This window comes from Diplotaxodon limnothrissa, linkage group LG18 (assembly GCF_057381915.1).
Source record: "Diplotaxodon limnothrissa isolate DT_005_m linkage group LG18, D_limnothrissa_male_GT1.1, whole genome shotgun sequence".
NCBI lineage: Eukaryota > Metazoa > Chordata > Actinopteri > Cichliformes > Cichlidae > Diplotaxodon > Diplotaxodon limnothrissa.
In genome coordinates this window covers 24642810-24666603 of record NC_140613.1, presented here as the reverse complement: position 1 = coordinate 24666603, position 23794 = coordinate 24642810, and the positions used below count along the sequence as shown (strand labels likewise).

The window sequence follows — 23794 nt, the reverse complement described above, 5'->3', positions numbered from 1 at the left end:
GTCCCCTGTCCAGAGATTTATACCACGATCAGCACAAAACATAGCAGCGATTCTTTTCTCGGCACATGTAAAGCATTAAAATAACAACAGTAAAAGTGATTAAAAGTCACGTATGGATGAAATGTCTTTGTAGGTAGAGGTTAGAAAGCGGGCAGCAGTCACACTCCTCTCCCATCTTCACCTGAAGGCTGCGGCCGTGATTCCTCCTCCACCCAGCCGCCACCTCTGTGTGGGCAGTGAAATGACCATCCTCATCATCAAATACTGCAAAGATTCCCTTTCAACTGCTGGCATGAAAACATCTCAAGCCAGGAGGGGAGGGCACAGACAGAAGGGATCGCTTAAACATCTCATCCAGTGCTCAGCTTACTCTCCGTCCCGTCTTCGGCCTTTGAATTCCCCCTTAAAGAAGAAGGAGGGGGAGGCCCTCCCACCCTTTGCGACTCCCAGCCCCAGCTCGGCCCGCCTATTGTCCCCCTCCCCAACAGCAGTTTCTGCTCCAGAGGCCTTAGACAAGGCTTCCATTAATTGCAGGCCTGTGAGGAATACACGTGGGACAATGGGGCCAACAGAGTGTCCAGCCCCCAGACAAGGCTGGAAACAAGTGGTACAGGAATCCAGCAGAATAGACTAGTCCTGGCTGATGTCACTGAATACATTTACCTACCTCAGAGAGCATTCACTCTTTGCTTTGTTTTATTTGGACAAAAAAAAGAAGGGGTAGGGGGGAGGTAGCAGTATCAATGGAGAAGAGGAGCATGGGAGTGAGGTGGGGGGCGGCTTCTCCGGGATGGGAAATAACCGGTTGTCATGGTGATGTGCTGAATCAAAAATATGGCTGAATTTAGCAGATTTAGCAGAGGCAGAGATGTAAAAAGAGGGAGAGGGCATCAGATTAAACCCTGCGTGAGATAAGAGAAGGCTGCAAACAGAGGTTTAGTTTTTTTGGTGTATTCAGCCCTGTTTATACGGCAATAAAGAGCAGATAAAGGACCAGGAGATTAGCAGACTCATCTAGGCTCATGTTTGTCAACAACAACCTGAGCAGTTTCAAGTCAGCTTATTCCAAGTCAGTACACCAGCTTCTGATGGGATGCTTAGCTATGGCAAGTGAAGCTGCGGAGGAAAAGGGGGAGCATAGCAACTGGTATTTCAGCACAACAACCTGCCATCTGTTACCTAACATAGGGTTTCTTCTTCTTCTCATAAAAGAAAAAGGCATCATTTAGATCTTCAACTTGAAGCCAAAGGCAAGGAGACTGAAGTCTTATTGAAATCTGGGTCTCCCCCTTTGAAAGGGAAACCCAGTCATCGCCTTATCCCTCATCAAATTGAAAACCGCTTTGAGAAATTCTAAGAGAGGCCTCACATTTAATTTTTAAAACCCAGACATGAAAGTGTTGCCTAAACCACATTCAGCAGTGGAAACTCTTTAAAGCGCTAGTTAGCATGTAGATTATATGCATTTCAGTGCATTGTCAAAGTATCTAAGTGTATTTACATGTTAATATGTTCAGGGATACCACCGTCTTGAAAAGGTACTGGGGGTAGATTGGTGAACTGTTTTCTCTCCGTGGAATCTTTGGGAATGTGATTTCTTTGTGCCATCATGGTTCAAACACATTCCTGTAAGGCTATTGATATGATGAGCGCTGATTCGCTGCAGTAAAGCAACTTGTGAACCTTCTGATCCTGCCTAGAAAAAGAGCGTCTTGTCTATAAATATACCGTAAAATAAACTTAGCTAGGGGTTAAACTGGATCTTTTTTTGTTCTGTTTGTGTGTTGAGTGATCTGTTCTTTTAATATTTGCAACAATCAAAAAGCGTCCCTCAAGAAGAGCCCTGATGATGTCCCACCATGTGGCGCTTATCCTCACCCAAGCTTAGTCTATATCCATGAGTGTGTTTGTGTTGGGATTTATGAATGTGAAGATGCCCCATTCTTGCCACTCAAGATGACTCACAAGACCAGCGTTTTGGCCACTTATGCTGTGAAAGCAGCCTGGGGGATGCCCTTTCAGCACTCGAGGACCTCTGGCTGAGTCCCCTTCACACAGCAGATCAGCCTCACTTGGCAAAAAAAAAGTCCCTGCTCTTTACAGAGGGAGCCGTCCTGAGGGATGGCCCACTCCTTGTCCCCGGGCCTCCCTTCTTCACCTGCCGGCTTAGCACTCATCACTTATGCACATAATCCCTGGTTAGTGCATGTGATCCACCAGCCCAGGCCCAGGCCCCTGGCCCCCGAGTCTCCCCTGCTCACATGCTTGCTGGGTGGCTCCTGGGTGGCCATGGCAACTCTCATCTTCTCATGACAGTTAGGCCTCAGTCATGCCTCTAAGTCCCTCTTCAGTCACAGTGCGTCTTTTTCTGTCCACTGTTTTCTGTCTCCTAAAGCCCTCCACTGTTTGTGTCTTGCTCCATCTATGGCTCACTGTCTCCCTTTTCTCCCGTTTGTGTCTGTTCCCATGCTTCGGCCCAGCTGAGCCTGAGAAAACGGCCATAACTCAGCAACACTGTGGCACCTTCAGGGGCCACTGAAATGCATTGGTTCCATTCTAGTCCAAATTTAAATAGTGTCACCGTAAATGAAGGCCTGACCTCTTTTTGCTCTCAGTCAGATCTGTAAATGGAGATTGTAAGATACACTTGTGCGCTCCTTTTCAGTTTGGCCACCGCAGGCCTCCGAGTGCAGATCATCTTACCCCAGTGCAACTCTGCAGCCTCTAACCATTAGTTTGTTTAAAGCGCCCTCAGGGAGAGCAACCCCGGCAAATGTTGTGCGGCCTCACTCTAACAAGTGTCGCAGTGATCCGAACCGGTCCTCCCCCTGTGTGAAGGCCATGTGAGAGGCGGCTCCATCCATGCCCCTGCCACCTCCGCACAAGGCCCTCCATTGACTTCTAACCTGATGAGAGACCACAGGAGACAAAGGGCCGTGGGGCGGGGCCCTTCCCTCCGACAAGCCTGTGAACAAACGTTAACACGGCTGCAACTGTCCACCCCCTGAATCACTGAATTTATTGACCAACCACAGAGCCCATTCAGGCCTGGAAGGACTGATAAAGGAAGGGGGGACAGGAACGCCACCAAGGCCCAGTGAGGGAACCCATGCTTAGGTGACATGAGGGAGGAGAAGGGCTTTGTGACCGTCTGGTGGGTCACGGACCTTTTACCGAACATGGGAGCCTTTGTGTCATCTGTAAAATGAGGCCAGGCGTAAGTAAGCGAGCATCAGGTTGGCCTTGTGTCCCGAGTATTAATCAAGGGTCTTAAGGGGGGTCCAACAACATTGAAGAAGCTGCAGGACAGTGATGTGCAAAAACATGCGTAACACCTAAAAGAACAACGTATGGTGGAGAAAAGTGTGCCTTTGGGGGCCGTTACTATGCAAAATATCCTGAGCAGACACTGTTACAATCAGCAGACAGACTGTGCACCACGGGCCCACGTCTTGGAAATACACAACACCAAAAGAAAAAGAAAAAAAAAAAAACCAAAACGTGTGGGCGGGGGAGAAAAAGTCTAAAATGCTTGAAATAGCGCACGTCTGAGTGCAAGCTTGAGAAAACCTTTTTCAGCGAGTAGCTAGCTGTGAGGAAGAAAGACTGTGTGTTTTAGCTTCTTTATGTCCTTCTACCACTCTCCATCTGTTCCTCTACTGATACAAAAGGAATACAGCAGAGAGTACACAAAAACCCATATTGCTTTGTGGAGAGGCAACACTATCCACGAAACTACATCGCAAACACAGACAGAAAGCACGACATCCTGGCTCTGTGGACATCGTGTTTACCGAAAAGATGATCCGCGGGATTCACAGACACACATGAATTCATGATGCCTCCTCATCCTCATCATGAATATTCCCAAAAAGGCTCTTCCCCTGATCTGTGGGAGATTCTTTTCTCTTTTTTTTTGGTACAAGCGAGGACCCCCTTCTCTCATTCACAGTCTCCTCTAAATCCACCCATTCACTGCCTATAGGCCCTGATCTCCACATGAAATGATACCCCTCTTTCTCCTCCACTCTGGCGCCTTTAAGCACCCATATGCCAGGCAGCGAGGAGGCTGGGAAAGCCCATAATTGATCAGTAAGTCTAGGCTGAAAAAGTGTGACCAAGGTCAGCCCCCCACGAAGCACGCAAGAGTGGCTTCAGATACAGATTTATTGCAAATTGAAATGGAAGTTCTGCAGAGCAAACAAAACATTTTTTTTTTTTTGCATGATCCAGATAAGAAAGAAAGCACAAACATGTTACAGTTTCTGTTAAAAATGTTCTGTTTTGCATTAAGAAAGAACATTTCATCACATAATTTAAAATTACATTTTAAAACTGCTTAAAATATATATATTTGTTTACAAAATTAGACATTAAAATTAGCTGTTAAAACATTTTATAGCAGCAAGTGTTTTAATGATTGGGTTTGATTAATTAATCAAAACATTATTACTCTTCAGTACCTTTGTGATGTTAAATGGTGAAATGCGCAATAAAAAGAATTTCAACTGATATTTTTCTGCTTTTCACTTCCACAGGAAGAAATTCAGGCAAAGCAACTAAAAAAAAAAAAAAAAAAAAAAAAAAAAAAAAAAAAAAGACTAAGAATCCAACAGTGGAATGTTTTCTGCCTCAGAAATCGGAAAGTACCATTTACGCCCATGAACAGGCGTTAAATCTCTCACGTTTCTTTGAAAGTTTCTTTGAATTTGTACAGCTTTGAAGTTCTACCAGCAGCAATGTAACTGAATGGTAAAAACAGCAGGAGGGCAGTGTATCCATGTGATAGAGCTGATCTTTTGTTCAGTGTCAGACTTTCAGATATTTCAAAGAGTGGGGCATAATGAAAAAACTCAAAACAATGGAAAGATTAATCTGACCATTCCCAGTGTCTAGTGTCCAGAGCAGTACTTGATTTTCTTTTAAGCTACTAACGGTTGGCACTACAAGACAATACCAGTACCATGCCTGCACAGCAACCAGCAATTAATATTAGCTTAACACCAAGTGTAGCAACAAGAGGGAATGCCTATTAGAGCCTAGCTTTGCACAGAGACAGGATGCCCAACAAAAAAATGCCACCATGTGAGTCCATAGTGGGCAGATTTGAGTGAACTGTGCTGTGTGGGCAGGAAAAACCACACATGCATGTTTTGAGCTTCCTTAAAGAAAGCCTAAGTGCAGCCCATAGCAGTTTTCCCTTTTGGGTCTCCATAAGGGTCTTCTCTGGTAACACATAGCCCATATAAAACTCTGGTAGTTCAAAGGCAAAATTGCAATGGCTGGATGTTGTTGATATGGAATGGACTTCAGGAAAGTCGTGTAAAAATCTGCCAAATTAAATATGAGCAGCTGCCTGTTGTGGTGACCCCCTAAGTAGTTTGTTGTTTTTTGTTTGAGTGACATTCTGGTCCACTCTTCACTCCAGTTTGATGCATGTGAGGTGGAAAATATGTACTCAATGAGCTATAATTATATCATATCTCAGTATCTGATAGAGCACATAGGGGCCCAGTTTTGCAGCCTACCTTGGGACTCACACGAAATGCATGGCTTAAACCTGCACTGTCAGGTACAGTTAGGCCCCAGTGGGGCAGCCAGTACTATGTGCAGAGAGGAACCAACTGTGTGGCCCATTACAGGCCTGCAGTGAGTAAGCCCACACTCTGCTCTACAGTTCGGGGCCCCGATGCGTCCTACATTTCATACTGGTTCTCAGACACTGTGGCCCATGTGACTGCCCACAGTAACCCCTCATGGGGCCCAAGGTAGCATGTTTGCTAAGGTAGCTATTCCCCCCAGTTTCCAGGCTTGGTGCTAGGCTAAATTTAATGAGACATTGAACATTGACCGAGAAAACAAATAATGCCAAGCTTTTCCTTTAATAATCCTCTGGCTCAAGTTTCAGTAGCGAGATACGACAGTACGGCTACGATAGAAGTACAGGGTGTTTGCCCATTTTGAGGAGGTGAATTAAACCATCATACAAGCTTTAGGGAAGCTTCAGGTTTAGCCTGTGTTGAGTTTTGGTTGGCAGTCACATTGAGGTCAGAGATGCTGGATTTTAGGTCACTGGCATAGGTGACAGCGGAGGGTTGGGGGGGCCACTCACTGCCTTCCTGCAGCTCCAGAGCCAGCTGCATATACAGCGCCCTTGGTGCCTTGTGTCTCCGACAGAACAACCAGGAGAGGACGGACGAAGCCCAGCGGTCATTGGCCACCTGAACATGTAAGGTGGAAAATATGGTAAATGGTAAATGGCCTGCATTTGTATAGCGCTTTTCTAGTCCATAGGACCCCAAAGCGCTTTACACTACATTCAGTCATTCACCCATTCACACACACATTCACACACTGGTGATGGCAAGCTACATTGTAGCCACAGCTGCCCTGGGGCACACTGACAGAGGCGAGGCTGCCGGACACTGGCGCCACCGGGCCCTCTGACCACCACCATCTCCAATGCGTCATTTTCCGTCACTTTTTTGTGAATTTATGGATTTAATCATGGATTAAAATTGTTGTTTTTGGCTGTTTGAATATTACCAACACTCCCAGCCCCATATTTATGTATCTAAGCCTACAATGGCCCCAATAAGACATTATAACCATTGGTGACTGAAAAAAAGAGCTTGAAGCTGATGGGTTCATAGAATGAGCTAGACTTGGTCATTCATGACCTGCTCAATGGTGTAAATGTTAACTTTTTTTTGGCTATGTAATCCGTGTTATTGTTGTAAAATGAGAAGAAAAAAAGCAGGAGAATCGAGGTTAAGGATAACATGCTACTGTCTACACAGTGAAAGAACAGAAAGTGTAGTGAAAAGCTTCCCAACCTGCGGCGTGTGAGCAGAGGAGGACTCTGCGGGGCGACTTGCCCTGTGATTGCCTCTGAAAACTAGCCTCCACAAGATGATGTCAAGGATCAAAATCTATGGAAGATTTCAGGAACTTGAGAATCAGCTGATTATGAAAATCAGAAAGTCGAAAACATCTTAAATGGAGAAAAAAATGATTCACTGATTTCATTACTTAGCAGTGATGCACCACCGACACTTACTCGGTAAGAAAGAAAGCAAGAAATCACATGCAAAATAAACTAAATTAAAGCATGCAAATCACAGTTTGCAATTTTAAAAGGAGCTCAATCACAGCAAGCAGGCAGGGTGTGGTGGTTTCTGAGCCGTACCTCCAACAAGAAAGAAGCAGCCGCATTCCCGATCATAATGATCACCAGAGTGACACGCCAGTCATGGGGAACACACACGATCTGGGGAGGATGGAGAGCGGTGAGTGCGGCACCTCTGAGCCAATGCAACATCTCAGATATTCACGCTTTTGCGCAGATGTTTCTCTTTTTCGGTCCCAACACGAGGCAACTTAAAGCCTGTGGTGTGACAGTAACACGCGGAGAAAATGAGAGAAACAACGTTTACCTGCAGGAAGTTGTCAACAGCAGGGAAGGGATGCAGCATGATGAGGAGGAGAAAAGTGTACAGACCGATGCAGGTCAGCATGAACAGCCCTCGTGGAAGAAAAGTTACAATCTTTATCAATTTATATGTGGGATACGGGGAAATTCCTAAGTTGTGACTGTTTTTACACTCCTTTTCTGTCTTTTTAAAGCTTAAAAGTGTATTTGTGTTTCCTTAAAATTTGAAACACGCATCGCTGACAAAACAGTCTTAGCCTTACAGTTCTTGTAGCTTGGTTGTCTGAAGGGTTTTCCCTTGGAAAAAACGATCGCCACAGCTAAATACTGGAAGGTGGAGATGTAGAAGAGGGACGTGTTCTCATAGTTCCTGATGTTTTTATGGTTTTGAGGATCAGTTACGTTAACTCTGAGAGAGAAGATGGACCTGGAAACATTACAAGCGCTGCAGGAAAAGAGAAAAATGCAGAAAATGAGGACAAATGTCTCCTTTTACAAACAAAGAATGCAAAAATCAAACACGATAAAGGCAAGTGAAAAGCAAAGTTTCAAACGTCTCTGTTCTTTTACTGATATTAAACAGCACGCCGCCAACTTGAGCAGTAAATAAAGAGCTTCACATAACAACTGTTAGAGAAATCGGTTTATGTTTAGTGTGTCTGAAAGAAATATTGGGCAGATTTTTTCTTTTTAAGCACGTGCCATCACCACATTAATAATCCTAACAGACCACAGATATGTTAAAAAAATAAATAAATCTACATCACTCACTCTGACTCAGGCGTCCATGTCTCGTACCAGCTCTGCTGTCGTACCAGGAGAAAAGCCAGGACCTGGAAGACCAGGCAGGTGAGGATCTGGGTCAGGACTGAGCAGAGCAGCTGGCCTGAGATCAGACTGGACGGCGGGCGACGCCACACCAGCTCCTTCCAGGCTGGGTTCAGACTCACTGACAGAGAGGATATAGTCATTAGAGAGCTGTTTTTTTTAAACACCGACTGGAAATTTTTTATTTTTATTTTTTAAATTGGTGCTCGTCGCCACGCTGCTCACTTGTAAAGGCAATGGTGAGAATGATGATGAGGTCAATGAAGAGAAACTGGAAGTCTCCCAAGTTGCTGAGAACCTAAAATATCAAAAGATCACACAGCGACAAATTAATGGCTCTATAATCTCAGCTGACACTCGCTGACTTTAGAGCTAACCTACATTCCTGTGTCACACTGTGTCATTGTCATCCTTTTCCCAGCAGCGGCGCGTCACTTTGCTGTCACGTTCCTTTGTTTCACCTAAACTTCTTTTTAAAGACGCAACTTGTGGGAACCGTATCAAAGTTTGATATGGTATACATTCCTATTTGGGACCCTTCCCCCCATTTTATTCATGGTGTCTCAAATGACACAATGTTTTCCCAGCAGGTGACAAAGAGAAAAAATTTGGAAGGACAAATATCTATTCACCGAGTAGAGCAGGATGACACTGATGAACTGGATGATGCTGTAGAGAGCCATGAACTTAAACACGCAGAACGATGTTATGAGGGCGGCCCGTCCCTCCCTTTAGAAGGAAACACAGGATTTAGAGTTCAAATCAAAGCTGTTCTCAGCTGAAGATGCTCTCGGAGTGTGAATAAAGCTGTGAGATACATTTACTCCTTTACCTGATTAGGTTGGGGACGCAGGAGATGTTTGAGGTAGAGGAGGTGAAGGGTGACGCAACTGACGCCTCCAGCTCTGACAGAGAAATCCCGCTGTGAGCTCTCTTCAGCGCCTGAGAGGGAGAGAGGACTAAATTAATATAACTCACTTTGGGTTTGAGTAACGCTGCAAAACCAGAGGTAAAACACTCAGTTTGATAAGAGTAACTTATTCATCAATACATCAAATAGATCAATTACTGTTTGTCAGTACATAAAATATTTAAGGAAACTACAGCTGTGGGCACCGAGGGAACAGAGAAAAAAAAAAACAAAACAAAACACCACAAAGTCAAAAGGAACCATGACTGCAAGTAAAATGTAAACCTACATAAATGCTTTTAAAGCATGCATACATGTGGTTTACTTTACACTTAGTCCAAGTATGTGATATGCAGGTTGCTTTATACCACCTGTAGCCTCTTGTTCAGCTTTAAGAGGCTACAGTGTTTCAGTTTGTTTTTGCAAAAAAGCATAAGAGACGATGAAAAATATCATTTTTATTATAAAGCTGACTCAGACTTACTCCACAGTCATTAGCACCATCACCACACATCCCAACGGTGTAACTGGAAGATAAATAAAACACGTGAAGACACATGAAACGGATTAAACGCAAAACCACAAAACAGAGGAGCGACTCACTCCATGCTCTGCAGGACTTCCACCAGCTGAGTCTTCTGGTCTGGAGCCATGCGAGCAAACACGGTGGCTCTCAGCACAAGCTGCAGTGCCACCATGAGGGGAAAAGGAGAATTACACAGCTTTACACATGTTCAAAGCTAACGTGGACCAAGTAACAGACAAAGAGTACGTGTACCTTCTTGACCAGCTGGGGAAAGTATTCAATAATGACAGCGAAGGCCTTGCCGCTTACAGCGAAGTGATAACTTTGCTCCTGAGAAACCTCCCCATCCCAGGTCCCTTCATCCAGCTCGATCTCCACAATCTGAAGGAGTAAAGATGAGCCAGTCATACCATGGTACTATTTTATGTGGAGAATAAAATATCAGATTTAAGCCAAACAAACCTTTTTACTCCCCCCTTTTTCTTTTTTTTTTTACCTAAAGTGATTCATGCAACTGAACGACTGAAAAATATATAAATGTATAAAACGAGCTCTGCACTGACAAATGCTTCAGTTCTTGCATTCTATATGAACTCAAAGGCAAAAATACTGTAAAAGTAAAGAGATGCCTCAACATGTAGGTGTCAAACCTACTGCAAACAGCAGAGTGGTTGAACAGGATTTGGAACAGTATTTAAAAACCAGCCTTAACAAGAGAAGGTAAATCATCTGTCCAGGCATGTGTTGTTTTCCTTGAATTACAGTACCATGAAAGTGTCTCGACACACACGTCAATGCTTTTAATGGTTGCTTCCAAGGAGCCAGACCTTCCTGTAATATTCGTATCTTGAGGCACTTTGTTACCAACAGCCTGTCACAAAAACACATTTGTTCCCATTTCTTGTGTTCAATCTATGAAAAATGCCAACGAAAACACAGTTTGACAGGTGTAAAATTGTATTTTTGCACTAACCAAAAATGAATGCCAAAGAGCTAATAGCTGAAAGCTTTTAATGTCTCAGAATGGTGTGCAGTGTGTCCCTAAAACAGGGGTGTCAACATAAGGCCTGGGGGCCAGAATCAGCCCAGCAAAGCCTTCAGCCGGCCCTCTGGAAGGCTTTGGAAAAGTAGTTAAGTTAAGGATAAAAAGATACTTTCCTACTATATAAATGTGTTAAAAACTTAAAACTTAACTTATATTAAAATATCTAAAATACATTATATTACATACATTTTGTCACATTATAGCCACAAACATGAATCAGTTTTATTGGAATTCCACGTGAAAGACCAACACAAAGTGGTGCACACGTGAGAAGTAGAACCAAAATCATACATGATACCAAACATTTTTTACAAATAAATAACTGAAAAGTGGGGTGTGCGTAATTATTCAGCCCCCTGAGTCAATGCTTTGTAGAACCACCTTTTGCTGCAATTACAGCTGCCTGTCTTTTAGGGTCGGTCTCTACCAGCTTTGACTCGGCCATTCTAACACATGGATATGTTTTGTTTTAAAACAAACCATTGTTGCCCTGACTTTATGTTTAGGGTCGTTGTCCTGCTGGAAGGTGAACCTCCACCCCAGTCTCAAGTCTTTTGCAGACTCCAAGAGGTTTTCTTCCAAGATTGCCCTGTATTTGGCTGCATCCATCTTCCCATCAACTTCCCTGTCCCTGCTGAAGAGAAGCACCCCCAGAGCATGATGCTGCCACCACCATATTTGACAGTGGGGATGGTGTGTTCAGAGTGATGTGCAGTGTTAGTTTTCCGCCACACATAGCATTTTGCATTTTGGCCAAAAAGTTCCATTTTGGTCTCATCTGACCAGAGCACCTTCTTCCACATGTTTGCTGTGTCCCCCACATGGCTTGTGGCAAACTGCAAACAGGACTTCTTATGGGTTTCTGTTAACAATGGCTTTCTTCTTGCCAATCTTCCATAAAGGCCAACTTTGTGCAGTGCACGGCTAATAGTTGTCCTATGGACAGATTCCCCCACCTGAGCTGTAGATCTCTGCAGCTCGTCCAGAGTCACCATGGGCCTCTTGGCTGCATTTCTGATCAGCGCTCTCCTTGTTCAGCCTGTGAGTTTAGGTGGACGGCCTTGTCTTGGTAGGTTTACAGTTGTGCCATACTCCTTCCATTTCTGAATGATCGCTTGAACAGTGCTCCGTGGGATGTTCAAGGCTTGGGAAATCTCTTTGTAGCCTAAGCCTGCTTTAAATTTCTCAATAACTTTATCCCTGACCTGTCTGGTGTCTAAATCCAATTGAGAATCTGTGGCAAGATCTGAAAACTACTGTTCACAAACGCTGAAGAATGGGCAAGGACTTCAGTCTCTAGATGTGCAAAGCTGGTAGAGACATACCCTAAAAGAAGACTGGCAGCTGTAATTGCAGCAAAAGGTGGTTCTACAAAGTATTGACTCAGGGGGCTGAATAATTACGCACACCCCACTTTTCAGTTATTTATTTGTAAAAAATGTTTGGTATCATGTATGATTTTCGCTCCACTTCTCACATGTACACCGCTTTGTGTTGGTCTTTCACGTGGAATTCCAATAAAACTGATTCATGTTTGTGGCTGTAATGTGACAAAATGTGGAAAAGTTCAAGGGGGCCGAATACTTTTGCAAGCAGCTGTCTTTACACAGACAGAAAGGGCAGTTTTACTGGTCTAGACCACATAAGATGGGCTGTATGTAAATGAGTTTGATATTCCTGCCTTAAGATTTGAGGAAAGAGAAGAAGAAATAGCAGACCATTAAAAATAAACAGTATCTGAAAGTCATGTCTGAGAAACAACAGCACAGAGCTGACACAGAATCTGAGAGATAAATATGGGCCTTCAGTTGATCCATCCACTGTTCACTGAAGCCTCATCAGAAATGGTCTCAGTGGAAGGGTGACTGTCAAGAAGCCATTCTTAAGGGAAACAAAGAGAAAAGGCTGAGGTATGAAAATTACACAAGAACTGGACTGAAAATCAGTGTCAACATATCTGATGGAGAGATCATTCAAACTTTAATGAAGCAGAGAAAGGAACAAAAGGCAGTCAACATCCAACGAAGAGCTCTGGAACATCCTTCAAGAAGTCTGGAGAACTACAAGGGCTGGCTCAAACCTTCTTCCTTTGTTTTCCTTTAGGGGTTTGAAGATGAAGGATAATTATATACCTTGTTTAAGATTCGGAATTTAAGAAAGCATGGTTTTATTTAATTATTCTATACCTATTTATGGTAAATGGCCTGTATTTGTATAGCGCTTTACTAGTCCCTAAGGCGCTTTACACATCCAGTCATCCACCCATTCACACACACTGGTGATGGCAAGCTACATTGTAGCCACAGCCACCCTGGGGCGCACTGACAGAGGCGAGGCTGCCGAACACTGGTGCCACCGGGCCCTCTGACCCGTAGGAAACGGGTCAAGTGTCTTGCCCAAGGACACAACAACCGATACTGTCCAAGCCGGGGCTTGAACCGGCAACCTTCCGATTACAAGGCGAACTCCCAACTCTTGAGCCACGATCGAACCTTCTTCCCAGTACCGTCCACTAACCGGGGATTACTCGGTGGTTCTTACCTCGTTGTCCTTAACAGCCTGAGCTTGGTTTTCAGTGTAATGCCACGTGATACTCGCAGGCTGGAAATCTTTGGGAGGCCCAGCATCTGCTATTATGACCTTCTCGCATGGACGGACCATTCCACAGTCTCGAGCCACCGATATGGCCGTCAACATATTGTCGCCTATCAGAAGATACAGAGGAGAGGAGGGAAATGAGAGGCACAAACATTTGAATTTGCGTCGCAAATAAAAGACAAATTGACTGAGCTGCATTACCCGTGACCATCAATGTGCGTATGTTGGCTCGCTGTAATTCACATAAAACACCAGCAGTCTCTGGTTTAATTTTGTTCTGCATAATGATCAGACCGAGGAACTCCATGTTGGTCTCTATTACGTCCCTATGAGAGAAAAATCATAGACTTCTATAAATTGTGCTGCCATTTTTTAAGGAATCCACAAAAAGTCACATTTAGAGAAAAACAGATATCAGGATGAATCTGGGACACACGGTGACTTCTGACTTTTAGACATCATAAATCTGAGGTTATTGCTGCATCAAAGCAGTTTAAGAGCTCAGCTCACTTACATAACATTCTTCCTGTTTTTAAGTTTAGTTAATGATTTCCTACTTTTATCACACTGACCCCAAACACCCGGAAACAAACACTAATATGCTGCTGTACAGCGAGCACGTCTTTGAGCATAGAGTCACTTAATAAATCATTCATATTGCAGTCGCCTCAAACAGTTTTGTGCCTTTTGGCAGCACGACATTGTGGCAGATGACAAAACTGCTAGTCATTTCAAATACTTCCAATATAAAAGCTCTCAAACAAGCCTTCCTCCTCATGTTTCACTTAGCAAGGACATTTTCTGCCCTGCAATAGAAGGACTTTGAGCTAAGTTACTCTAAGAGCAGCTTCGAGCTTCTAAAAGCGTCATCAGCAAGATGAGAAACCACATTACAAGCATTTTCTTCAGGGTGGGAGTATCCACATGCACTGTGGGCAGTATTATCTGAGGATACAGGCGTACAGTACCTGCTGAGGCTCTGGACTTTGTGCCAGGAGAGTTTGGACTCTAGCTGACGATGTGCCAGGGCAATAACCCTGAAGCCCTGCCTGGTGTAGGCCTCCAGAGTCTCTGTGAACGTCTGTGGGACTAAACAGAAGGTCAGAGCTATGTTGGTGTGACCTTATTATATAACATGAGACAAGATAAGAAATGATTTTGTGGGACAGGGAGGACATATTTTATTCATTTGTATTTCTTTACAGCAAAGTCAAATTAAAAGGGAGGAAATAACCATCCCATGTCTGACTTGTGTGCTGTCTGCAGAGGCTGGCCACCACCTCCGGTGCCCCTTTTAAGAAGGCGTCCATGTGTTTTGCCCCAAGCCTCCTGACCACCACGCTCATCCTCTGCAGCGCCGAGGAGAAGGGGAACTGACGCACAATGCCCATCTCACAGGCCTGAGGAGCAAAAGTCACATGTTTGAACTGGGAGGGGAAAAAAAAAAAATTGCTCCGATTCTAAAAATGTGTTGATTTATTCTCTTCATAACAAGTGATTCAAAGACAGTTTGACAGCTGCTTCCAGGCTTCATGCTAGGCTATAATTTTCAGTTAGCTACGTCAGATTTACAAGATTTAACACTGAGTAACAAAGTGAATACAAAAACATTGATGTTTTCATGAAGTGGCAACTTACAGATAATTCAGAAAGCTCCTGAAAAAGAAAAAAAAACGTGTCATATTAGGAAAATCCGGCATTGATTTATAGTCATCAATGAACATACGGAGGTCACGGTACCATGCTCTGAGGTAGTGGATTGCTCTGATGGGCTTCAGGGGCGATGTGCTTTGGAGGGCGTACAACTGTGGGCATTATGGGATTGTGGAGCGCGGTTTCTTCCTCTGTGGGTTCTTCTAGGATCTAAAACAAAAACATCACCTTTCTGCCTTGAATCACTGAGTCAAGGCTGCTGTAAATAAAGGTATTTTTTTTTCCTGGAGCTTGGAGCTGGAGATTTCACTTACAGGCTATCAGTAACTAACCACGCTAAACACTCAAAATCTCTGCTTACCCAGCCTGTAGCGCTGAACATCTTGAGGTCCAAAGGGTCTCCAGAGAGCTCTCCTTCTATTTTGGTCAGTGAGTGGCAGGTTGCCATGCAGGCCACGAATGTAGTGTTTACAAGACTGACTTTAGCAGCCTCAGACTCAGGTGAACAAAAGCTGCAGTGAAGAGAGAAGGTCTGACTCAACGACTCGATTCTTTGTAGGTGCGAAAGAAGCAAATCGTGACTCTATATAACTCTGTGTGAAAACAACACAAAGTTTCTGTGACATTTCCAAATCTGTTAATAGAAGCCCTGATAGTAAAGGTCTAAATTTCTCTGTCCAGTGTTTCATAGAGGCAAAGTTAAAGACTGTACATAAAAGATGGAACTATTGGTTCACAGGCTACTAATGTAAGCGCGGACGTTGTTTGGTTGGTTTTCTGAAATCAGAAGAAATTAGCATCGAGTGGATTCAACCGAGAAACAGTCCTCAGGATGTTTACTGTAGCAACATGTTAGCCACACCCTAAAGCATACGCGGCTTTACTCCAAAGAAAGATTTTCTAAAAAAAAAAAAACAAAAACAAAAAAACAACAAAAAAAAACCAGACTTTTTATATATTTAACAAGATTTAAAATAATTGACTTTGCCCATAAACTCATCAACAAAAGATTTAGCAAGGTCAAAATCAAAAGTGAGTACGACTGTCACGACTGTGAGTACGAAAGCCTCAGACTTTCACGATCAGATACGCCCTCTGCTTGCCATCTACTATGTACAGTTTGGGGTGATCGTGGCTCAAGAGTTGGGCGTTCGCCTTGTAATTGAAAGGTTGCCGGTTTGAGCCCCGGCTTGGACAGTCTCGGTCGTTGTGTCCTTGGGCAAGACACTTCACCCGTTGCCTACTGGTGGTGGTCAGAGGGCCCGGTGGCGCCAGTGTCCGGCAGCCTCGCCTCTGTCAGTGCGCCCCAGGGCAGCTGTGGCTACAATGTAGCTTGCCATCACCAGTGTGTGAATGGGTGGATGACTGGATGTGTAAAGCACTTTGGGGTCCTTAGGGACTAGTAAAGCGCTATATAAATACAGGCCATTTACCATTTTACAGTCTATGACCAAAGAAGACACAATTACTTTTCCTTCAGATGTGTCAGGACAAAATTATTAGAGAAACTGTTAGCGGACAGCAGTAAAATACAGATGCATTCTTTGTTATTCAATAAATCAACAAGCCGCTAAATGAAGCATTTTAAAGCTATGATGCAGTGATGCAATACCGTTTTGTATGTGCCGTCTTTATTTTGAGAGAACTTTACAGAGACTAGACAGTAAAGCATGGATGGAGTGGGGGGGAGCAATATGCAGGAAATGACTGAGGGGCAAGTTGAACTAAGGCACCTGCAGTTGCCTTTGGCATATTTGCTACTTGCACAAAGAGGTGAGCTATAGCAGTTCCTATTTGTTTCTGGTTATACTCGGAGATCTGATCTTAATATGCACACGAATGGCAATAAACCCAAAGTTGCCACTTCCTACCTGCCATCCTCAGCCCTGTGAATGGCCCACAGGTCCAAACCGTCCTCGGTCAGAGTACCAGTCTGAGGGAAAACAAAAACTGCACATTATTACGAAGCTACCAACTCAGGCCTCGTACATCTCATCAGCAAGAGCAGGAAATCAATCTGAACAGCCCATAATTCTAGACAGTGGAACGGAACAAGACTAAGCAGCTTCCTCAAAGGACAAAACAAGGACAAAGATGTGACCCAGCATGTCTGTGTGGAAGCATTTAGCTGTTTAGTACATAATCTTTCTACCAACTGAGGTCAGTGTTAAAAATAAATAAATAAAACCAACAACAACAACCTTTAGCTCCTTTACAACCAAACAAACTATGAATAAAGTCTGTGTCTTTTTATTTTCAGAACTGATGAATTTGTTCCTTCTCTTAATGAATTATACAATCTAGAAAATGTTGGAAAATGCCTGTGTAACCCAGTTCCTAAAATCATCTCAAACAGAAAGAGAAGAAAAATTAAAACATTTAATGTTCATTGTTCTGTTCTTACTGTCCCGGTTAATGAAAGTGAAATGAGATCAAAATAATTATTTAAACATAGAAGGGATGCAGATTATATATGATATGCTCTGGTCAAACAAGGGTTAAGTTTCTCAGAGGGTTGATGAGCTCTGATGAGAGCCTATTGTTTTACTCCACTCCTCACATGTCAGCCAATTGGTGAAGCTCTAGGCAGCTCTTGTCCCTCCTTAGTACCAGCTCCCAAGTTTTCAGTCTCTTGCTTCTACAGCCGAACAGAGCAGACGGACTAAAACTTTTGTTATCGGGCAGAGCGAAACCGGAGGGTTTACTGAGCTGTGGCTCCATGTAAATGCTGAGCATCCACTCGACGGCGGTCAGGTTTTTATATGGGACGAATCCAAAGACCAGGTCAGCGATTCCAGAACCCAGAGTGTTCCAGTGTTCACTGGATGGCGAGCCAACCCAAGATCCTAGGAGACGATATACATGTACACGCACACTCATTTGCACATTGATGGACTACAATCCTCTACTGTACAAGTAGTACGGTAGGACAGACAATCACACACACACTCCTTGTCAGACGAATTCTATGGGCCCCACCGGTACCATTTGGACTTAAAAAAGACTAATTCTTTTACTTGTGCACAATTTTATTTAATTCTATTTTTTTTTTGCTACTTTGGGGGAAATTTTTATACTTGACATTCTGTTAAAACCTGTTGTAATACTGTATTGTTTACAAATTTCTTTTACAAGGCTTAACATCACTAAAGTACTTTTAAAGCCACATAACTGTGTTTGTCTGGTTTCTCTGCCATTCGTGTACCAGAGCTCTAAGAGTCGTTCTCAGTCTTCTGACACTAGCCCAAATTGCTTATTACTTTGGTAATTATCCATCGGTACTTTATGTAACTCCACGTAAGTGCTACACCTGGAAAAACAGACTTTACTGAATAATGAATCAAATTTATCAACTTTGAATGCTTTTCTCAAACTAACAACATTACAACCCGTTTCTCATTGTGCTCACTGGGTGCTCGTGATAACAAAAGGAAAATTACATGTCAAGCACAGCCTGCTTAGATACGTCTAAGTCCTTATAAACTTGTACAGCATCACTCTTTTGAGTGCATAAAGCTCGGTGCTATGAACAAACAGCATATTTGCACGACCACAGCTCTGCCTCGAGACATTTACGGTCATTAAATCATGCACTCACTCTCAAAAAAAGAACTTGTGCTTGAACTGGAAGTGGGTTTGAATGTGTTGAAAACCAATTTCCATGCATTTTGTCTGAGGACTGATTTCTGAGCTACTTCAGATCCTCAGCTTCTACATTTTCTAACTCACCTTGTCAAAGCAAACCACGTTAAGCTGACCGCACATGTTGATCCTCTGTGGACTGATGCAGAAGATGCCGATGCGCTTCAGACGCCGCTGTGCGTAAACGATGCCGGCCGTCATGGCGGCCGGTAAGGCCGGGGGCACAGTAATGGTCACGATGTCCAGAGATTCAATAATGATGGTTTTAGCTGGGACCTGGAGAGAACAGACAGCAACTGTGATTCAGCTCACTGAAGACCTTCATAAGCCTCTTAAAGAGCAGTAATACCTTGTTCATGATGCTCAGGACGATGGTATAGATGAAGCCGATGCCTGCCACCCCAACAAGACACAACAGGAACAGGTATGCGTCGTGGTACAGCTTGAAGTCAGTGGGTTTAGGGTAAAGAATAGAACGCACAAGTTGGCCTTTCTCTGTGCTAAAGCCTGTGGAGACACACAAGTAATACTCTCTGATTATTTTCTTCCTTTTGAGGGTGCTCAGTCTAAAGCAGAAGCTAAACCACCACAGTGGGTCCCAGTCCGTCTCTCTCCAGTTTACCTGTTCTCACCACAACAGCTTTCACCAGTTCTCCGGTGTAGAAGCGGGTCTGGATGACGTGGGTACCACAGTAGAGGGTGTGTTTTTTATGCTCATCTATATTGTAGCTCCTGGCTCCTTCCTCGCCAGCACTGGGCAGACTGGTCTTGGTGACTGGCACACTCTCTCCTAAAAGAGATTTTTTTTATAATCAAAAGAAAATATCAAAAAGAACAGATGCAGAAATGAAGACCAGAACACCAGAATGGCTTTTACTGAAATATTGCAGAAGAATCCCAGCAAAATATTTATTCAATTAACCACCAGGGCATCACATATTGTGACCTACAGGAGGGGAAAAAACAAATGGTGCCAAAAACCATGGCTACCAGGACATCACAATATGTGGACAGGATCCAGCTTTCAACATACAGTCACGTGAAAAACAAAGTCTGCATTTCACCTTGTCTGGTGCATATCAGCACAGAGAGCTCAAACAAACTGTCAACCACGGCGGTAGAGGCGTGATGATTCGGGTTTGTTTTACATCCACACGACCTGGCACCCTGCAGTTATTGAGTCGACCATAAACTCGTGATAAGTCAAATGTGATGTCATCTGTCTAACAACTAGTCATTGAACAGGACAACGATCCCAAACACAGCAGCAAATCTGCATCAAGATGTCTTAAAAAGAAGAGAATTGGGGTGTTGCGAATGCCTTGGCAAAGTCCAGACCGCAAACTTACTGAAATGCTGCGGCAGGACTTTAACAGGAGAACTGTGCATATCTCGATGCCCAAAAACGTTAAAAAGCTAAACACTGTGAAATAAGTGGCCCAAAATCCCCCATAATGATGTAAGACACACGTGTCATACATAAGTTATTGCTGCCAAAAGTGGTTCTACAGGCTAATGAATCATAGTGTATTCTTAGTTTTTCAAAGGACCGTTTACAGTCATGTGAAAAACGTTCTTCACATGACTGTACTTAATTACATGGGATATTTACTTATGACAAATAGTCATAAAACAAAAACAACACCTAGCAATACAACGAGGCAGACATAAATAAAAGGAACAAACGTCAAATATAAAAATTCTATGATGTAAAAAAATGTTATTATCAGATGATAGGCAAACAGATGACTGCCCTCACGCAGCTCCAGCTATTTCTTGACAATAACAATCTCTATGAGAAGTTCCAGTCTGGTTTTAGAGCTCGGCATAGCACAGAAACCGCCCTTCTGAGAGTTTTTAATGATTTGCTTTTAACTGTTGACTCTGGTTGTGCTGCTGTCTTAGTAACCCTGGACCTGACAGCAGCCTTCGACACTGTTGATCACAACATACTGCTATCCCGCCTTCAACATTGTGTCGGTTTAAAGGGCACTGTCTTAAAGTTTTTCCAGTCCTATTTGAATAATAGGAGTTTTTCTGTTCACCTTGGTGAACTGTCATCTCCCAGAGCTCCTTTAACCTGTGGCGTACCTCAGGGGTCCATACTAGGCCCCCTGTTGTTTATTCTGTACTTGCTCCCTCTGGGCGATGTGCTCCATAAACATAATGTGTCCTTCCACATCTTTGCCGATGATATTCAGATCTACCTCCCTCTGAGGTTGAACTGCAATGTTTCTTTGCAGCCGCTACTCTCCTGCTTGTCTGACATTAAGACTTGGATGACTCTTAACTTCTTACACCTTAATGAAAGCAAAACTGAAGTCATTGTGTTTGGGCTTCCTAAAGATCCCAACTTCTCTCTTGACTTTTTGGGACCCCTAACCTCCGATTGCACTTCTTCCATTAAGAGTCTTGGTGTTATTTTTGACAATGCTTTTAAACTTGATAAACAAATCAGCTCTGTAGTTAAGGGATCTTTTTATCATTTGCGGATTTTAGCCAAAGTCAAGTCTTACCTTTGCAGGAACGATCTAGAAAGAGTGGTCCATGCTTTTATTACTTCACGGCTAGACTACTGCAATTCCCTCTATGCTGGCCTAGATCGTTCCTGTCTACATCGCCTTCAACTGGTGCAGAACGCTGCCGCTCGCCTGTTGACCGGTTCAAAAAAAAGAGACCACATCACTCCGGTTCTCTGCTCTCTCCACTGGCTCCCAGTTGCCTTTAGGATTGATTTTAAAATCTTATTGCTGGCTTTTAAGGTTTTAAATGGCACTGCACCTTCTTACCTGTCAGAACTCCTTAGAACTTATCGCCCCAGGAGATCTTTGAGGTCAGCCGACCTGATGCTTTTAGATGTTCCCAGGTATAAATTAAAGACAAAGGGAGAGAGGGCGTTTGCTGTGGCTGCACCCAGACTGTGGAACAGTTTACCTCCTCACGTCAGACTCTCCAAAAGCCTAGAAACTTTTAAAACCGCTCTTAAAACTCACCTCTTTTCATTGGCTTTTAGAAAGGTTTAATTTATTTGTTTTATATATTTTTATTTTATTTTTATCAGCGAGGTGTTATTACGAAATTGTGTTCTATTGTATTTTTATCTGTATTTACTGTACAGCACTTTGGTCAGCCTTGGTTGTTTTTAAATGTGCTCTATAAATAAACTTGACTTGACTTGACTTGACTTTTAAAATGAGAACACTAGAGATGCAGAAAATAAAACATCTCAGAGCTCGCATCATTCCCATTCACATATAGGCAGGCTTCAGCGTCCACCTGGCTTCAAGTCACCTCGCTGGACAGCTTTGGAAAATGTGAAGAAGGAAGGCATTTTGAACTTTTGTAATTTTTCCAAACCATGAATCGTAGCGCTAATTAAAGACTGGACGATGCTTTTAGTTTACTCACTGGTTGGGGTGGAAAAAGTCCAATTTCAAAGTATATTAGCGTGTTTTCCTTTAGTTGGTAAACAATAATGTGCAAATGTTAGAAGATGCTTGCCTTGGATCCAGGTACATCTGGGTCCATGTTTTCAGGACGAGCTTCTACGTTCTAATGTGACTACTGCAAAGCCCCGCCCACATGCTCTTAAAAACCTCCTGTTTGTGAACGCCAGCCAATCAGAGTAAAATTATCTTAAACTGAGCAAAGTGTGAGGTGCCTTAACAGCTTTCTAACTGAGAGCAAAAGGTCAGAGAAGGATATGATGACCAAATCTATGGATTCATTCAAGGAAAGCAGATGAACTTTGCATAAGTTAGAGCCTGCTGAACTTGTTTTAAAGGACCAGTGATGATACAATAAAGTAATGTATGACAATGTGGGCAAAAAAAAAAAAGAAGAAAAAAAAAATGTAATGATGACATAATAGCTCATCAGGTTATTCCCTGTAAAATGACAAATGTGACCTAAGTTCTTCTGAACTGTGGACGGGCAAAGAACGCCTCGCCGTGGCATAAGCTAATCAGTCCTTCAGCTAGACGAGCTAAAAATCAAAGCCAGCTTAATCTTTGATATATTGTAGCAGTGACGGAAGTACCAGCTGCCTCTCACGAACAGTCATAAAGTGTAAAGAGATAAGTGACGAGAGATAACCACTGATTCCTGGAAGAACGGTAGTAACTTTTCTCCACGGCGAGCGCGGCGAAGAGCAGTCTCACCTGTCAGCATGCTCTCGTTCACAATGCAGGTTCCGCAGACGAGCACTGCGTCGCACGGCATTATCATCCCATTCGCTGGAATGGCGATGACATCGCCGGGCACGAGCTCCGTTGACATGGCCTGTTCAATATCTGTGGTCAAGATCATGAAAGAAGACTTTGGATACACACTGTCTCTGTAGCCAGTCACAAGGCAAAGCAGCTATTAGCTGTGTGTCATGATCAGAGATGAAAACATGCCTTTATTCCCTCTGCACACAGAAACACGAACCACGCTGTGGGCTGCCACCATGTCGTGCAGCATGACGTATTGCTGAAAGGAGAAGAAAAACAGCTCTTGAAAGGCACCAGAACACAACTGCGTTGAAAACGGGTGACCGAGAGCAGAGCCGTCTCAGGCATGACCCACCTTTTTAATGGTGTACAGTGAGGTAGCGATAGAAATGATGGACATTAAAACAATGGCCGAGGCATAATAATAATAATCTTCAAAGCTCCAGAGAATAATGCTGAAGAGCTGGAAGATGTAAAATGGGTTCAAGACCTGAAAAAAAAACATGCAAACAGGGGGAATTAGAAGAAATGATAGATGTGCTGTAAGAAAATATGTTATGCAAGAGCTTGAAACTCACCTCCTTTACCAGAAGCTTTAACAGAGAGGGCACTCTCACTGCAATCTCATTCTCCCCAAAAAACAGCCTCCTGATAAAGAAGAATCCAATTTGTCCATCATGAAAAATCCATCTGCTGCTTCTTCATTTTTTTTTTTAAATGAGCAAATAACTTAAGAAAACAGCCTGTAAGAAAGCCCAGCATGTACCTGTAGTCTTGTAATGTTTTAGAAAGCCCAGAGCTGTGCTCAGAGTGAAGGCTTGCACAGCTCACATTCACATCCTCCGGGCCTCTAGAAAATGAATACAATTCATGTCAACTGCAGCTGAGCAGAGCAACACACACACCGACCGGGCATAACATTATGAGCACTGACAGGTGAAGTGAA

The 23794-nt window shown here is 43.4% G+C and overlaps 1 protein-coding gene across 1 annotated transcript in view; it reads right to left on the bottom strand.

The window, feature by feature from the left end:
• Nucleotides 1-4624: 4624 nt before the first annotated feature.
• The window catches only part of LOC146613702 (polyamine-transporting ATPase 13A3-like), a 30819-nt gene continuing 11649 nt past the window's right edge, over nt 4625-23794 (bottom strand). The window contains exons 6-33 of the mRNA XM_085377108.1: nt 23615-23698; nt 23427-23496; nt 23204-23338; nt 23035-23107; nt 22795-22926; nt 19257-19424; nt 18984-19141; nt 18722-18910; nt 16864-16925; nt 15354-15504; nt 15080-15202; nt 14978-14995; nt 14589-14739; nt 14308-14428; nt 13541-13665; nt 13283-13446; nt 9949-10077; nt 9774-9853; nt 9655-9697; nt 9093-9202; nt 8893-8989; nt 8486-8558; nt 8204-8381; nt 7696-7877; nt 7437-7525; nt 7190-7270; nt 6837-6932; nt 4625-6221 (exon numbers count right to left, since the gene is read on the bottom strand). Coding sequence (XP_085233234.1) covers nt 5982-6221; nt 6837-6932; nt 7190-7270; nt 7437-7525; nt 7696-7877; nt 8204-8381; nt 8486-8558; nt 8893-8989; nt 9093-9202; nt 9655-9697; nt 9774-9853; nt 9949-10077; nt 13283-13446; nt 13541-13665; nt 14308-14428; nt 14589-14739; nt 14978-14995; nt 15080-15202; nt 15354-15504; nt 16864-16925; nt 18722-18910; nt 18984-19141; nt 19257-19424; nt 22795-22926; nt 23035-23107; nt 23204-23338; nt 23427-23496; nt 23615-23698 — 3322 coding nt within the window. The 3' untranslated portion in view covers nt 4625-5981. The remainder of the gene's footprint in view (nt 6222-6836; nt 6933-7189; nt 7271-7436; nt 7526-7695; nt 7878-8203; nt 8382-8485; nt 8559-8892; nt 8990-9092; nt 9203-9654; nt 9698-9773; nt 9854-9948; nt 10078-13282; nt 13447-13540; nt 13666-14307; nt 14429-14588; nt 14740-14977; nt 14996-15079; nt 15203-15353; nt 15505-16863; nt 16926-18721; nt 18911-18983; nt 19142-19256; nt 19425-22794; nt 22927-23034; nt 23108-23203; nt 23339-23426; nt 23497-23614; nt 23699-23794) is intronic.